The 16,857-nt window shown below is 49.9% G+C and overlaps 1 protein-coding gene across 1 annotated transcript in view; it reads right to left on the bottom strand.

Moving 5' to 3' along the window:
- FSTL1 (follistatin like 1) overlaps positions 1 to 16,857 on the bottom strand; it is a 93,573-nt gene that overhangs the window by 394 nt on the left and 76,322 nt on the right. The window contains exons 3-10 of the mRNA XM_063953947.1: positions 8,490 to 8,594; positions 5,181 to 5,310; positions 4,745 to 4,777; positions 4,346 to 4,476; positions 2,059 to 2,177; positions 1,237 to 1,349; positions 974 to 1,084; positions 262 to 323 (exon numbers count right to left, since the gene is read on the bottom strand). Coding sequence (XP_063810017.1) covers positions 262 to 323; positions 974 to 1,084; positions 1,237 to 1,349; positions 2,059 to 2,177; positions 4,346 to 4,476; positions 4,745 to 4,777; positions 5,181 to 5,310; positions 8,490 to 8,594 — 804 coding nt within the window. The remainder of the gene's footprint in view (positions 1 to 261; positions 324 to 973; positions 1,085 to 1,236; positions 1,350 to 2,058; positions 2,178 to 4,345; positions 4,477 to 4,744; positions 4,778 to 5,180; positions 5,311 to 8,489; positions 8,595 to 16,857) is intronic.

Genomic DNA, 16,857 nt, shown 5'->3' with positions numbered 1-16,857 from the left:
TGAATGATCAGTTGGGGGGGAGTGTTATCAGAGCTGTGTGAATGATCAGTGGGAGGGAGCCGGGTGTGTGATCAGAGCTGTGTGAATGATCAGTGGGAGGGGGCCGGGAGTGTTATCAGAGCTGTGTGAATGATCAGTTGGGGGGGGAGTATGATCAGAGCTGTGTGAATGATCAGTTGGGGGGGGAGTATGATCAGAGCTGTGTGAACGATCAGTGGGAGGGAGACCAGTTAATGGTTATGTGAAATTCTTTCTCCTTACCTGATGCTTCCTCAACTCATCCACGTATCTGCTCATATCTTCCTCGGGGTGTCCATCTTTCCCTGGAAGAGACAGTTGTGGGTGATTGGACACTGCCACCATTGCTGTGTGACTGCATCAGACAGCCCACTGTCAGCCTCTGCATTCTGCCTGGACGATATGTACTATGTAGCGGCAATTATACTTATGTATCACACTCCTACTTCCCTATAGAGTTTGTATCGACATTTGCATAAAATCGCAGACGGACGACCGCCAATAGACGCGGCTGCGACTGAGAATCAGCCCCCCAACCTCATCTCTCCCCTCCACAGGGCTGAAATATGTTCAAAACACTCTTGCGGGGGAAGTAAACCGGTTACTATCACTATGCCAATGTTTCTGAGAATGCAGCCTATTAATTACCTACCCGTGGCCTCACTGAGGCGTGAGGCACTTGGTGCCTCCTGAGCTGGATGTGTCAGACTCTAGTGACAAAAAATGGACTCTGACGGTAGTCACAAAAAGAACGTCAGCTCAAGGGGCAAATTATGAAATGATCATGGTGTATAGTATTAATGAAGAATTCCAGTACAGAGCGGTGGTCACGCAGGGAACGCCCGTGTTATAGGCAGCTCCGGCTGTTATCCACGTCACTTTAATGCACCGCCCCATTACCTGTGTGGTAGTCTGCCCTGTCCGTGTATCTGTGTGCGTGTTGTACGTGGCTTACCGTCGCAGGACATGGCGGTGCAGACCCAGTTTCCGCAGGCGCACACGCAACGGTTACACTGAACCTGTGTCTCTGCTCCGTCCTCGTAGGTCTCATCCTCCAGGGCGCACTCTGAGAAATGGAGGAGGGGGGGGGGGGGAAAGGGGTTATTACACTGGGGGTCATTCACTGGAAACCTATGGCCAGTCCCTGATGGAAGACTCACAAACACACAAGGACCCAAGGGACGTTCATGTGAAACACGGGGTGCCCCTGATACCTACTCTTTTCTGGGGGGTTGAAGCTGGGGTTCAGGCATTTCAGGAACTCGTTGTAGTTCAGCTTCCAGTCGGCGTTTTCGTCCGATAGTTCAATGAGAGCCTCCACGCACAGACCCCTGAAACAGAGAGGATACGTTCGTTGAAACTCAGCCCACTTTAGTGTAAGCTCCACCCTTTTCGCGGTCCGCACAGCGGGACATTTGGGTATGATGCAGAGCTGAGAATGCATTATTGCAGCTACTATTATAACACTGCAGCCTGATAGAAATGAAGCACGTGTGCGAGATGATCTAATTGCGCATGCGTCACACCTAAGAACGGCGCCGGTTGTTGCCCCACAAGAATGCAGCAGCAGCATGCAATTATATTGCGGCTTGGGGGGGGGGGCTGCGAGCGATTTCGCAAGACCTGTTCCGCACTCTTGCGCCTATGCAGACCTACAAACATTTATACGTAAACCACTGAATGGCGTACAAATCCGAATCAGGCGCAGGGGGTAAGTATAACAGGATGGGAGGGGTGTGGACAGGAAAGGGCTGAGCGGCTGAGGTGACGGGCAGATGCTGGGTCCATTTATTTACCAGTACGATGAGTCCGATACTATACTCGGTGCAGAATGGCGCAGTGAAGCTTCATCGGCACTGTGCGCTAGTGTGTGAGCCACATAACGCGACGGGATGCGTCGGTGAACAGAAATTGCACAGGTCGGGCCTGGAATATACAACACGGCCATTCCAGCGAGATACTAAACCCGCGCCCCATTGTCAGGGAGGCACCACAACAGGCCCACGTCACTATAACGAGGGGTCCGGCTGTAATTCTCACTTTAAGATCTTGTTGGTCTCCTGGTCCACGTAGGTGGTGATGTTAATGGCCGTCTGGTTCTGTTCCAGGAATTTGAGGAATTCGGAGGAGTCCAGGCGAGAGTCGCCGTCGTCGTAGCTCTGTCGGCAGAAAAGGATAAAAGGTTGTGAGTAGATCATATTGGATTCATAGATGTGGTCAGCGGTCTCTCTATCCAGGGCTTGCCATCACCGATTCCGTCATCCAATATATAATAATAAGTAATAATAATGGAGTAGAAACCCAATTATGTCAGGTACCGTTTGGGCGGCTTACCGCGGTACTCTGTGTACGGATATATAAAGGACCTGTATATTACATATATACATAACAGGGGTTTCCTGTTGTCGGACAGGACTGACACGGACAAACCATTCTCAGCGTCGCAGTGTAACAAGCGTACCATTACACACGTCAGCTGAGGTGAAACGGGTCACAGAATACAATAAACTTTATCTTAACTTCAAAGGTGCATTCATTACACACTTGGCAGGGAAATGCCAGCAATACAGTAATTAGAGGCTCTTCGTGGCCCCCAGGCCTAGCTGTAAATGACTAATAGCTGCATACTTTGGTTTCCAAGCTCTGGTTGCCGCGGTGACGCAATAAAGGCTTTTCCTGACGTTAGGCCGAAGCCTGTAACCCCTTCACTCCCTGAGGGGCCTGAACAGCGGACAGGATCCCGATACAGCAGGTACCTCGCAGAATGCACCGGCCTGTGGTTCAGCACTATACAGAACCTGTGTTACCTCAGCAACCCCAAATAGGGCGACGGGTATTTTATTTTAGTAAAAAAACCCTGTCAATCCTACTGTGCCCCTGCCAACTCCATCTGACAGTGATTCATTCCTTTTCTGAGACTTTGAAAATGAAATCCTCTTATGTGTAATAAATCAAAACCCAACAGGAGGGAAACAGGCCAAGAACGCGGCGGTCTCCTTTCATGTTGCTCTGTAACGGTGCCCCCTCCCCCTCCTCCATTTTACTATGCGGGTTGCTGTATATATTGTATTCCCATCACTGGAATAGCAATACCTGGCCTAACAGTAAATCTACAGTATATGTATCTGAGCTGGCGTTATCACCCAAATCCCCGCCAAACCTCGCTCCCTATCAGGCACAGCTCCCGATACAGCTATGCCTCCCGATTTCCAGCCACTGAAGAATTCCTGTGGAAGTCTGCACCCCTGACAATCGCCTTGGCGCCTAGCGTTGGTAAACGCACAGTATCACTTCCTGTATTCTCCATGGGTCAGTATGTCTGATTACTCTGAATGCGTTGTACATGACAGCGCTTAGGCTAAGATGGCGGCACTGTCTGATTATACCTGGCGCCATTGTTACTGCTCTGAGCATCCATGTTGCTTTGCTAATTATTGATAATGTTTTAGACGCGTGATATTAAATAGAAAGAGCTGACACTACCAGGATCTAAAGTGTAAGGATTGTGTCCTCTCTGTGACTGATATTAATGCAATAAAAGTCCAGACTGTAAATGATCAGATGACACAACACGACAGCCGTCATACGTGAATAAATATCCCCAGCTCCAGGTCTCCCCCTAGTGTGTACATGCTGCATTACACCGTCTGACGCAGGTCTGATGAAGGACAATTTGTGGTGTAGAATTGGCGGCTATTACAGTTATTGTTGTTATTACTTTATGTAGCACTAGCATATTCCGCAGTGCTGTACACAGAACCGAACAACCCCTTCTGCACAGCTTCCTGCAAACCAGACCTCTCGGGATTAGGTTTTACAATGACGGGAGCGAGCGCATAAAACATTGGTGCCGGCACCTTCATACGGCCACTGCGGCATAGCCCGCAATCTCATCAGCGCACCCTCGCAGCGGAGCCCGGAGTGAGCACAGACGTGTGCAAGCCTGACCCCGAATTACCGCATTTGCACACAGGACAACCAGATTTGCGCCGCGGTTGCCGATGGGCCGCCTAGAAGCCTCCATCAGCAGTCACTGGCAGCCTGAGGGTGGTGCTGGCACCAGCAATCATTTGGTTGGGATCCTGGCACCGCAATTGCCGACAATAGAGCCCGAAGCATAATTATACATAAATCTGCTGCATGTGTCCCGCATTTGCCTTTATACCATTGTACGCAATTATCAGTGCGCCTACCATCAGTGCACGTCTCCAGCCTATGCGCAGTGCGCTCGGTCTTATGTAGGTGCTATATATCCATCGCGCTGTGTCACATCCTTGTACAGCTACCTCACCAGAACACAGCGGTGCACACACCCAGACGCTCTCACCTTGAAGTATTTCTCCAGGATCTCGCTGTAGTTGTTACCCTTGGAGAACCAGCCGTCTGGGACAGTCTCAGCCTCCAGCCACTGGATGACGCGTCTGCGCAGCTCATCGCGATCAGACTGGTAACAGACGACTGCGTGGAGGAAGAATACGATCAGTAGAGGACGCAGGAGAAGACAGGCGGCAGAATGATAACAGCTTTCATGGTCAGGGAATATACGGGTCATAACGAGGCGTGTGCAAACAGTGCCACCGCCCAATGCGCAACACAGCGTCAGGTAGTGCTCATCACCCACCTTCCTGCTCCGGCGCTAGTACTGTGATGCCATGATGTCACATGCGCCATGGGTGTGGGAGGAGCACGTTATAACAGGAGAGGAATGATAGTACATAGGAGTTACCTGGGTTGGCGGCTGGGGTGTCTGCTGTCTTCTCTGCTCATGATGGGGGAAGGGAGGAAACAGAACATTAATTAAATGAAGTCATTTAGAGCTGGCTAATTATATATGATGACCCCACACTTTTCATGTACATTTCCCACCGGCATGTGGCTAATTATTCATTTCACTAATCATCCTCTTAACATAGAGACGGGAAACATCGGAATACGTATAGACCCTTAATAAAACCGCACTGACGTCTTACAGACGATATAAGGGGTGTAATAGGAATTACAGACTGTACAGTCCTCTCAGCCGGCGCTGTGTCGCAGAGATACAAGGAATGAGTAATTATATAGTGTATTACTACTTACTACTAATAGCAATGACCCCTGAACAGAATGACTACACCTCTATCTCACTAGGCTCCTGCCCCCCCAATGCAGCCCCTCTGTACCTTTGCAGTGTCCGTCGTACTCCACTTGTATTTTAGACCCGGTCAGACAGGCGTCACGGTGCAGCTCGCAGTGGTTAAGGTAGGTCTTCCCATTACTGCCACACACAGGTCTCTTGTGAGGCTTACATTGCTGGAGAGGAGCAAATAGCTGGGTCACTCACACTGTATATACTGCCCACTGTATATACTGCCATATATCATACCTACTGGATCATCCCTGCATTGTATTACTACCCTTACCAGATCATCCGTGTATTGTACTACTACCCTTATCGGATCATCCGTGTCTTGTACTACTACCCTTATCGGATCATCCGTGTCTTGTATTACTACCCTTATCGGATCATCCGTGTATTGTACTACTACCCCAAGGATATAACACCTTATTCTGCCATATATTATACCTACGGGATCATCCCTGTATTGTACTACTACCCTTACCAGAATATCCGTGTATTGTACTACTACCCTTATCGGATCATCCGTGTATTGTACTACTACCCTTATCGGATCATCCGTGTATTGTACTACTACCCAAAGGAGATAACACCTTATACTGCCATACATCATCAGCGTGTGGCACAGCTACTCCTATGGGATCATCCGTGTATTGTACTACTACCCTTACCAGATCATCCGTCTATTGTACTACTACCCTTATCGGATCATCCGTGTATTGTACTACTACCCCAAGGAGATAACACCTTATACTGCCATACATCATCAGCGTGTGGCACAGCTACTCCTATGGGATCATCCGTGTATTATACTACTACCCTTATCGGATCATCCGTCTATTGTATTACTACCCTTATCGGATCATCCGTGTATTGTACTACTACCCCAAGGAGATAACACCTTATACTGCCATACATCATCAGCGTGTGGCACAGCTACTCCTATGGGATCATCCGTGTATTGTACTACTACCCTTACCAGATCATCCGTCTATTGTACTACTACCCTTATCGGATCATCCGTGTATTGTACTACTACCCCAAGGAGATAACACCTTATGCTGTCATACATCATCAGCGTATGGTAAAGCTACTCCTATGGGATAATCCGTGTATTGTACTACTACCCTTATCGGATCATCCGTGTATTGTACTACTACCCCAAGGAGATAACACCTTATACTGCCATACATCGTCAGCGTGTGGCACAGCTACTCCTATGGGATTATCCGTGTATTGTACTACTACCCTTATCGGATCATCCGTGTATTGTACTACTACCCTTATCGGATCATCCGTGCATTGTACTACTACCCTTATCGGATCATCCGGGAATTGTACTACTACCCTTATCGGATCATCCATGTATTGTACTACTATCCCAAGGAGATAACACTTTATACTGCCATACATCATCAGCATATGGTACAACTACTCCTATGGGATCATCCATGTATTGTACTACTACCCTTATCGGATCATCCGTGTCTTGTACTACTACCCTTATCGGGTCATCCGTGTCTTGTACTACTACCCTTATCGGATCATCCGTGTATTGTACTACTACCACAAGGATATAACACCTTATACTGCCATATATCATACCTACGGGATCATCCCTGTATTGTACTACTACCCTTACCAGAATATCCGTGTATTGTACTACTACCCTTATCGGATCATCCGTGTATTGTACTACTACCCCAAGGAGATAACACCTTATACTGCCATACATCATCAGCGTGTGGCACAGCTACTCCTATGGGATTATCCGTGTATTGTACTACTACCCTTACCAGATCATCCGTCTATTGTACTACTACCCTTATCGGATCATAGTGTATTGTACTACTACCCCAAGGATATAACACCTTATACTGCCATACATCATCAGCATATGGTACAGCTACTCCCATGGGATCATCCATGTATTGTACCACTACCCTTATCGGATCATCCGTGTATTGTACTACTACCCTTATCGGATCATCCGTGTATTGTACTACTACCCTTATCGGATCATCCGTGTATTGTACTACTACCCCAAGGAGATAACACCTTATACTGCCATACATCATCAGCGTATGGTAAAGCTTCTCCTATGGGATCATCCGTGTATTGTACTACTACCCGAAGGAGATAACACTTTATACTGTCATACATCATCAGCGTATGGTAAAGCTACTCCTATGGGATCATCCGTGTATTGTACTACTACCCTTATCGGATCATCCGTGTATTGTACTACAACCCTATCGGATCATCCGTGTATTGTACTACTACCCTTATCGGATCATCCGGGAATTGTACTACTACCCTTATCGGATCATCCGTGTATTGTACTACTACCCCAAGGAGATAACACTTTATACTGCCATACTTCATCAGCATATGGTACAGCTATTCCTATGGGATCATCCATGTATTGTACTACTACCCTTATCGGATCATCCGTGTATTGTACTACTACCCCAAGGAGATAACACCTTATACTGCCATACATCATCAGCGTGTGGCACAGCTACTCCTATGGGATCATCCGTGTATTGTACTACTACCCTTACCAGATCATCCGTCTATTGTACTACTACCCTTATCGGATCATCCGTGTATTGTACTACTACCCCAAGGAGATAACACCTTATACTGCCATACATCATCAGCGTGTGGCACAGCTACTCCTATGGGATCATCCGTGTATTGTAATACTACCCTTACCAGATCATACGTATATTGTACTACTACCCTTATCGGATCATCCGTGTATTGTACTACTACCCCAAGGAGATAACACCTTATACTGCCATACATCATCAGCGTGTGGCACAGCTACTCCTATGGGATCATCCGTGTATTGTACTACTACCCTTACCAGATCATCCGTCTATTGTACTACTACCCTTATCGGATCATCCGTGTGTTGTACTACTACCCCAAGGATATAACACCTTATACTGCCATACATCATCAGCGTATGGTAAAGCTACTCCTATGGATCATCCGTGTCTTGTACTACTACCCTTATCAGATCATCCGTGTCATGTACTACTACCCTTATCAGATCATCCGTGTATTGTACTACTACCCTTATCGGATCATCCGTGTATTGTACTACTACCCCTAGAATGGAATGATGAGGGAGGACAATGAGGTGGGCAGCGGTGTTATTGGGAGCGAGGCAGCATCTAGGTAGGCTGGAGAAGATTACAGTAGTCTAGGCGGGATATGGAAAAGGCGTGGAGAACATCTCCACATACACATAGGAGAACACGCATGTGTTGCACTGCTCAGCCAGAAACATGTAACTGATACATGTGTAGATGGTGGCTCTAATTGGGCGCATGCCTCATACCTCAATGCACAGACAGGTGGGGTCGCCCTTCTCCGTCACCGCACATTCTCTGCCAGCGCCACAGAACACGTTGGCGCACACTTTGGACTTGCTCTTCGCATCTTCCTGTTTGTAGAGAGAAGCAGAGGAACCGGTGAGTAACTATATGTAGCCACACACAATATCCCTCTATGGTGGGCGACACAGTACCCGGTGACCCCAATATCCCTCTATGGTGGTGACACAGTACCCGGTGACCCCAATATCCCTCTATGGTGGTGACACAGTACCCGGTGACCCCAATATCCCTCTATGGTGGGCGACACAGTACCCGGTGACCCAAATATCCCTCTATGGTGGTGACACAGTACCCGGTGACCCCAATATCCCTCTATGGTGGGCGACACAGTACCCGGTGACCCAAATATCCCTCTATGGTGGTGACACAGTATCCGGTGACCCCAATATCCCTCTATGGTGGGCGACACAGTACCCGGTGACCCAAATATCCCTCTATGGTTGTGACACAGTACCCGGTGACCCCAATATCCCTCTATGGTGGGCGACAGTACTCGGTGACCCCAATATCCCTCTATGGTGGGCGACACAGTACTCAGTGACCCCAATATTCCTCTATGGTGGGTGACACAGTACTCAGTGACCCCAATATCCCTCTATGGTGGGCGACACAGTACTCAGTGACCCCAATATCCCTCTATGGTGGGCAACACAGCACTCAGTGACCCCAATATCCCTGTATGGTGGGCGACATAGCACTCAGTGACCCCAGTATCCCTCTATGGTGGGCAGCAAGGTACTCGGTGACCCCAATATCCATCTATGGGGGGCTACACAGTACTCGGTGACCCCAATATCTCTCTGGTGGGTGACACAGTACTCGGTGACCCCTATTATCTCCCTATAGTGGGCGACACAGTACTCTGTGACCCCACAATCCCTCTCTGGTGGGTGACATACTACTCGGTGACCCCAATATCCCTCTATAGTGGGCAACACAGTACTCTGCGACCCCTGTATCCCTCTCTGGTGGGCAACACAGTACTCGTGACCCCAATATCCCTCTATGGTGGGTGACACAGTACTCGGTGACCCCAATATCCCTCTATGGTGGGTGACACAGTACTCGGTGACCCCAATATCCCTCTATGGTGGGTGACACAGTACTCGGTGACCCTAATATCTCTCTCTGGTGGGTGCCAGTACTCGGTGACCCCAATATCTCTCTCTGGTGGGTGACACAGAACTCTATAACCCCTATATCTCTCTGGTGGGTGACAGTACTCGGTGACCCCTATATCTCTCTCTGGTGGGTGACACAGTACTCGGTGACCCCTATCTCTCTCTCCGGTGGGTGACAGTACTCGGTGACCCCTATATCTCTCTCTGATGGGTGACAGTACTCGGTGACCCCTATATCTCTCTCTGGTGGGTGACACAGTACTCGGTGACCCCTATATCTCTCTCTGGTGGGTGACAGTACTCGGTGACCCCTATATCTCTCTCTGGTGGGTGACACAGTACTCGGTGACCCCTATATCTCTCTCTGGTGGGTGACAGTACTCGGTGACCCCTATATCTCTCTCTGATGGGTGACAGTACTCGGTGACCCCTATATCTCTCTCTGGTGGGTGACAGTACTCGGTGACCCCTATATCTCTCTCTCTGGTGGTGACAGTACTCGGTGACCCCTATATCTCTCTCTGGTGGGTGACAGTACTCGGTGACCCCTATATCTCTCTCTCTGGTGGGTGACAGTACTCGGTGACCCCTATATCTCTCCCTGGTGGGTGACAGTACTCGGTGACCCCTATATCTCTCTCTGGTGGGTGACACAGTACTCGGTGACCCCTATCTCTCTCTCCGGTGGGTGACAGTACTCGGTGACCCCTATATCTCTCTCTGATGGGTGACAGTACTCGGTGACCCCTATATCTCTCTCTGGTGGGTGACACAGTACTCGGTGACCCCTATATCTCTCTCTGGTGGGTGACAGTACTCGGTGACCCCTATATCTCTCTCTGGTGGGTGACACAGTACTCGGTGACCCCTATATCTCTCTCTGGTGGGTGACAGTACTCGGTGACCCCTATATCTCTCTCTGATGGGTGACAGTACTCGGTGACCCCTATATCTCTCTCTGGTGGGTGACAGTACTCGGTGACCCCTATATCTCTCTCTCTGGTGGTGACAGTACTCGGTGACCCCTATATCTCTCTCTGGTGGGTGACAGTACTCGGTGACCCCTATATCTCTCTCTCTGGTGGGTGACAGTACTCGGTGACCCCTATATCTCTCCCTGGTGGGTGACAGTACTCGGTGACCCCTATATCTCTCTCTGGTGGGTGACAGTACTCGGTGACCCCTATATCTCTCTCTCTGGTGGGTGACAGTACTCGGTGACCCCTATATCTCTCCCTGGTGGGTGACAGTACTCGGTGACCCCTATATCTCTCTCTGGTGGGTGACAGTACTCGGTGACCCCTATATCTCTCTCTGGTGGGTGACAGTACTAGGTGACCCCTATATCTCTCTCCGGTGGGTGACAGTACTCGGTGACCCCTATATCTCTCTCTGGTGGGTGACAGTACTCGGTGACCCCTATATCTCTCTCCGGTGGGTGACAGTACTCGGTGACCCCTATATCTCTCTCTCTGGTGGGTGACAGTACTCGGTGACCCCTATCTCTCTCTCCGGTGGGTGACAGTACTCGGTGACCCCTATATCTCTCTCTCTGGTGGGTGACAGTACTCGGTGACCCCTATATCTCTCTCTGGTGGGTGACAGTACTCGGTGACCCCTATATCTCTCTCTCTGGGGGGTGACAGTACTCGGTGACCCCTATATCTCTCTCTCTGGTGGGTGACACAGTACTCGGTGACTCCTATCTCTCTCTGGTGGGTGACACAGTACTCGGTGACCCCTATATCTCTCTCTCTGGTGGGTGACACAGTACTCGGTGACCCCTATATCTCTCCGGTGGGTGACACAGTACTCGGTGACCCCTATATCTCTCTCTCTGGTGGGTGACACAGTACTCGGTGACCCCTATATCTCTCCGGTGGGTGACACAGTACTCGGTGACCCCTATCTCTCTCTCTGGTGGGTGACAGTACTCGGTGACCCCTATATCTCTCTCTCTGGTGGGTGACACAGTACTCGGTGACCCCTATCTCTCTCTGGTGGGTGACAGTACTCGGTGACCCCTATCTCTCTCTCCGGTGGGTGACACAGTACTCGGTGACCCCTATCTCTCTCTCCGGTGGGTGACACAGTACTCGGTGACCCCTATCTCTCTCTCCGGTGGGTGACACAGTACTCGGTGACCCGTATATCTCTCTCTCCGGTGGGTGACACAGTACTCGGTGACCCCTATCTCTCTCTCCGGTGGGTGACACAGTACTCGGTGACCCCTATCTCTCTCTCTGGTGGGTGACAGTACTCGGTGACCCCTATCTCTCTCTCCGGTGGGTGACACAGTACTCGGTGACCCCTATCTCTCTCTCTGGTGGGTGACAGTACTCGGTGACCCCTATCTCTCTCTCCGGTGGGTGACAGTACTCGGTGACCCCTATCTCTCTCTCCGGTGGGTGACACAGTACTCGGTGACCCTATCTCTCTCTCCGGTGGGTGACACAGTACTCGGTGACCCGTATAGCTCTCTCTCCGGTGGGTGACACAGTACTTGGTGACCCCTATCTCTCTTTCTGGTGGGTGACACAGTACTCGGTGACCCCTATCTCTCTCTCCGGTGGGTGACACAGTACTCGGTGACCCCTATCTCTCTCCGGTGGGTGACACAGTACTCGGTGACCCTATCTCTCTCTCCGGTGGGTGACACAGTACTCGGTGACCCTATATCTCTCTCCGGTGGGTGACACAGTACTCGGTGACCCTATATCTCTCTCCGGTGGGTGACACAGTACTCGGTGACCCTATCTCTCTCTCCGGTGGGTGACACAGTACTCGGTGACCCCTATCTCTCTCTCCGGTGGGTGACACAGTACTCGGTGACCCCTATCTCTCTCTCCGGTGGGTGACACAGTACTCGGTGACCCTATATCTCTCTCTCTGGTGGGTGACACAGTACTCGGTGACCCCTATCTCTCTCTCCGGTGGGTGACACAGTACTCGGTGACCCGTATATCTCTCTCTCTGGTGGGTGACACAGTACTCGGTGACCCCTATCTCTCTCTCCGGTGGGTGACACAGTACTCGGTGACCCCTATCTCTCTCTCCGGTGGGTGACACAGTACTCGGTGACCCCTATCTCTCTCTCCGGTGGGTGACACAGTACTCGGTGACCCCTATCTCTCTCTCCGGTGGGTGACACAGTACTCGGTGACCCCTATCTCTCTCTCCGGTGGGTGACACAGTACTCGGTGACCCGTATAGCTCTCTCTCCGGTGGGTGACACAGTACTCGGTGACCCGTATAGCTCTCTCTCCGGTGGGTGACACAGTACTCGGTGACCCCTATCTCTCTCTCTGGTGGGTGACACAGTACTCGGTGACCCCTATCTCTCTCTCCGGTGGGTGACACAGTACTCGGTGACCCCTATCTCTCTCCGGTGGGTGACACAGTACTCGGTGACCCTATCTCTCTCTCCGGTGGGTGACACAGTACTCGGTGACCCTATCTCTCTCTCCGGTGGGTGACACAGTACTCGGTGACCCTATATCTCTCTCCGGTGGGTGACACAGTACTCGGTGACCCTATATCTCTCTCCGGTGGGTGACACAGTACTCGGTGACCCTATATCTCTCTCCGGTGGGTGACACAGTACTCGGTGACCCTATATCTCTCTCCGGTGGGTGACACAGTACTCGGTGACCCCTATCTCTCTCTCCGGTGGGTGACACAGTACTCGGTGACCCCTATCTCTCTCCGGTGGGTGACACAGTACTCGGTGACCCTATCTCTCTCTCCGGTGGGTGACACAGTACTCGGTGACCCCTATCTCTCTCTGGTGGGTGACACAGTACTCGGTGACTCCTATCTCTCTCTGGTGGGTGACAGTACTCGGTGACCCCTATATCTCTCTCTGGTGGGTGACACAGTACTCGGTGACCCCTATATCTCTCTCTGGTGGGTGACACAGTACTCGGTGACTCCTATCTCTCTCTGGTGGGTGACACAGTACTCGGTGACCCCTATCTCTCTCTGGTGGGTGACACAGTACTCGGTGACTCCTATCTCTCTCTGGTGGGTGACACAGTACTCGGTGACTCCTATCTCTCTCTGGTGGGTGACACAGTACTCGGTGACCCCTATCTCTCTCTGGTGGGTGACAGTACTCGGTGACCCCTATATCTCTCTCTGGTGGGTGACACAGTACTCGGTGACCCCTATATCTCTCTCTGGTGGGTGACACAGTACTCGGTGACCCCTATATCTCTCTCTGGTGGGTGACACAGTACTCGGTGACTCCTATCTCTCTCTGGTGGGTGACACAGTACTCGGTGACTCCTATCTCTCTCTGGTGGGTGACAGTACTCGGTGACTCCTATCTCTCTCTGGTGGGTGACAGTACTCGGTGACTCCTATCTCTCTCTGGTGGGTGACAGTACTCGGTGACCCCTATATCTCTCTCTGGTGGGTGACACAGTACTCGGTGACCCCTATATCTCTCTCTGGTGGGTGACACAGTACTCGGTGACCCCTATATCTCTCTCTGGTGGGTGACACAGTACTCGGTGACTCCTATCTCTCTCTGGTGGGTGACACAGTACTCGGTGACTCCTATCTCTCTCTGGTGGGTGACACAGTACTCGGTGACTCCTATCTCTCTCTGGTGGGTGACACAGTACTCGGTGACTCCTATCTCTCTCTGGTGGGTGACACAGTACTCGGTGACCCGTATATCTCTCTCTCCGGTGGGTGACACAGTACTCGGTGACTCCTATCTCTCTCCGGTGGGTGACACAGTACTCGGTGACCCGTATATATCTCTCTCCGGTGGGTGACACAGTACAGCAGAGGGGAAACGCTAGGTTACATGGAATGATGGGATTACAGTGATGTGTAGTTATACAATAAGGTAACACTGCGGTTATAGAATAAGAATTACCATTGAGGCTATACTCGCAGCCTGCAGCTCATGCAGAATATACACAGCACGGCGCCTGTGAGCTCTCAGCATGAGTCCTTATAATAAAACATTTGCAGGTTTATTGGTGGTAATACAATCATGGTGACGTGTACAGGTGGCTATATAACTTTCTAACATATCCCCACGTTCTAGGAATTCCTGTAGATAATGTATCAGTCTGGCAGAGATAAGGGGGTCATTCCGAGTTGTTCGCTCGCAAGCTGCTTTTAGCAGCTTTGCACACGCTAAGCCGCCGCCTACTGGGAGTGAATCTTAGCTTATCAAAATTGCGAACGAAAGATTAGCAGAATTGCGAATAGACACTTCTTAGCAGTTTCTGAGTAGCCCCACACTTACTCGGCATCTGCGATCAGTTCAGTGCTTGTCGTTCCTGGTTTGACGTCACAAACACACCCAGCGTTCGCCCAGACACTCCTACGTTTCTCTAGCCACTCCCGCGTTTTTCCCAGAAACGGTAGCGTTTTTCACACACACCCATAAAACGGCCAGTTTCCGCCCAGAAACACCCACTTCCTGTCAATCACATTACGATCACCAGAACGAAGAAAAAACCTCGTAATGCCGTGAGTAAAATTCCTAACTGCATAGCAAATTTACTTGGCACAGTCGCACTGCGGATATTGCGCATGCGCATTAGCGACTAATCGCTCCGTTGCGAGAAAAAAATAACGAGCGAACAACTCGGACTGACCACCAATACCCAGGCAATGTGCCATATTTATAGCACATTATCAACGGCTGTGATTGGGCTGCAGTACCACAACCTGCCAGTGTGTGGAAGCACTGAGCACATAGTGTCACAGTAAGCTCAGGCAGACATGGATGATTTGTGTAATCGTATACAATGAGACACACAGAAGGCAATGGGGGTACTCCGGTACGGACGCATAGCGGCGTTGGTATGCATATCAATGTTTTCACACTATGCATGCGTGCGCAGGCGCAGCAAGTGTCACGGACCCCGGCCGCCTCACTCTCCGGATACACCAATCCGAGAGTTGCGCCAGCGCCGTGCGAATCTCCGCTGCCACCAGCAAAGACTTTTCAACGTATTGCGGACGTTGCAGGTGTCTTTAGCTTCACCTGTGATCACCAATCTCAATATCTCATGAAAACCATAGGTAACGTACTTCACTTGGCTTGACTTGGGTTCAAGAACACAGCAGTCAGATCTAATTATATGTTTATTATAATCAAGAAATATCTTCGGGTTTACACTGGTAAAAAGATTACAAAGAATATAAGGAGTTTAGAAAAGATATACAGGTTACTAGCAGTCTCAATAAACAAAAAGAGAATAATTTCAGAAGCCTAACTTACTCAACCTCAGTTAGCTTTCTGTGTGGAGGGATCTCACAATGGAAGATATATGGTGCATTCCCAGCTCCTGGCTGCTTCCCTCAGAGAATGAACAAGACAGTGTGTGTGTGAGGGACAGATATAGCCCCCTCATAGCTGCAGGCCCCCCACCCTTTCATTAACTCTCTCAATGCTGGGTACCTGAGCAGTAACAACCAGACTTTACTTGGTTTCACTTTCAACAACTGTCTTCCTTTTAAGTTTCAAGAGGTCAGGTTTCTTGGCCTGGCCTGGCTTGTGGTAATGTTGTTTTATAGCTTGTTAGATAAGGTAAGAGCCATAAACTAACCTCTGACTCTCCCACTATAAATCAGTGTCCTCTACTCCCATATATATGTAACTATGGGTTCATTTAAAGGACAGGTTGGAAACCATTTTGTGTCACAGACTCCATTACAATATACATGTAGACATTACATACAATTCTTATATCGCTGGATACAAATTAATGTCCTATTTGCCACATTCCCGCCAGTGAATTGAAGCATAAGGGGACTAGTGAAACACGTCACAGTCTTACTTGTGCGCCACTGACCACCTGCTCATTTTGGCGTGAAAGCCCATCCACATGACTGTGTTCTGCACCTTCCCTGTGCATAATGGAAAAATTGTAACGCTGCAGCATCAGGCACCATTTTCTGAGGTTTCCCCTTTCTCTAGGGACTCTACTCAGCTCACTCTGACAGATTCCTCCTGTCCCTAGCCATTCAGTGCTTCGATCTAAGGAACCACTGCTGATTCCTCCAGAGGTTAATGTGCAGCCCTTCTGCATTGCCTTCTGCTGGGTACCTATAGCGAGGCCACCCGTCACATATTTATACAGTGTGCCCACATCATTCCTAGGTGTATGTAACTCGGCGGGTCTAGTGGTGCTATAATGGGGAGAAATTTCCTCATTAA

The sequence above is a fragment of the Pseudophryne corroboree genome, chromosome 2 (assembly GCF_028390025.1).
Source record: "Pseudophryne corroboree isolate aPseCor3 chromosome 2, aPseCor3.hap2, whole genome shotgun sequence".
In the NCBI taxonomy this organism is placed as follows: domain Eukaryota; kingdom Metazoa; phylum Chordata; class Amphibia; order Anura; family Myobatrachidae; genus Pseudophryne; species Pseudophryne corroboree.
Note: the sequence above shows the minus strand (reverse complement) of the source record. Positions and strands in the feature narration are given on the sequence as shown.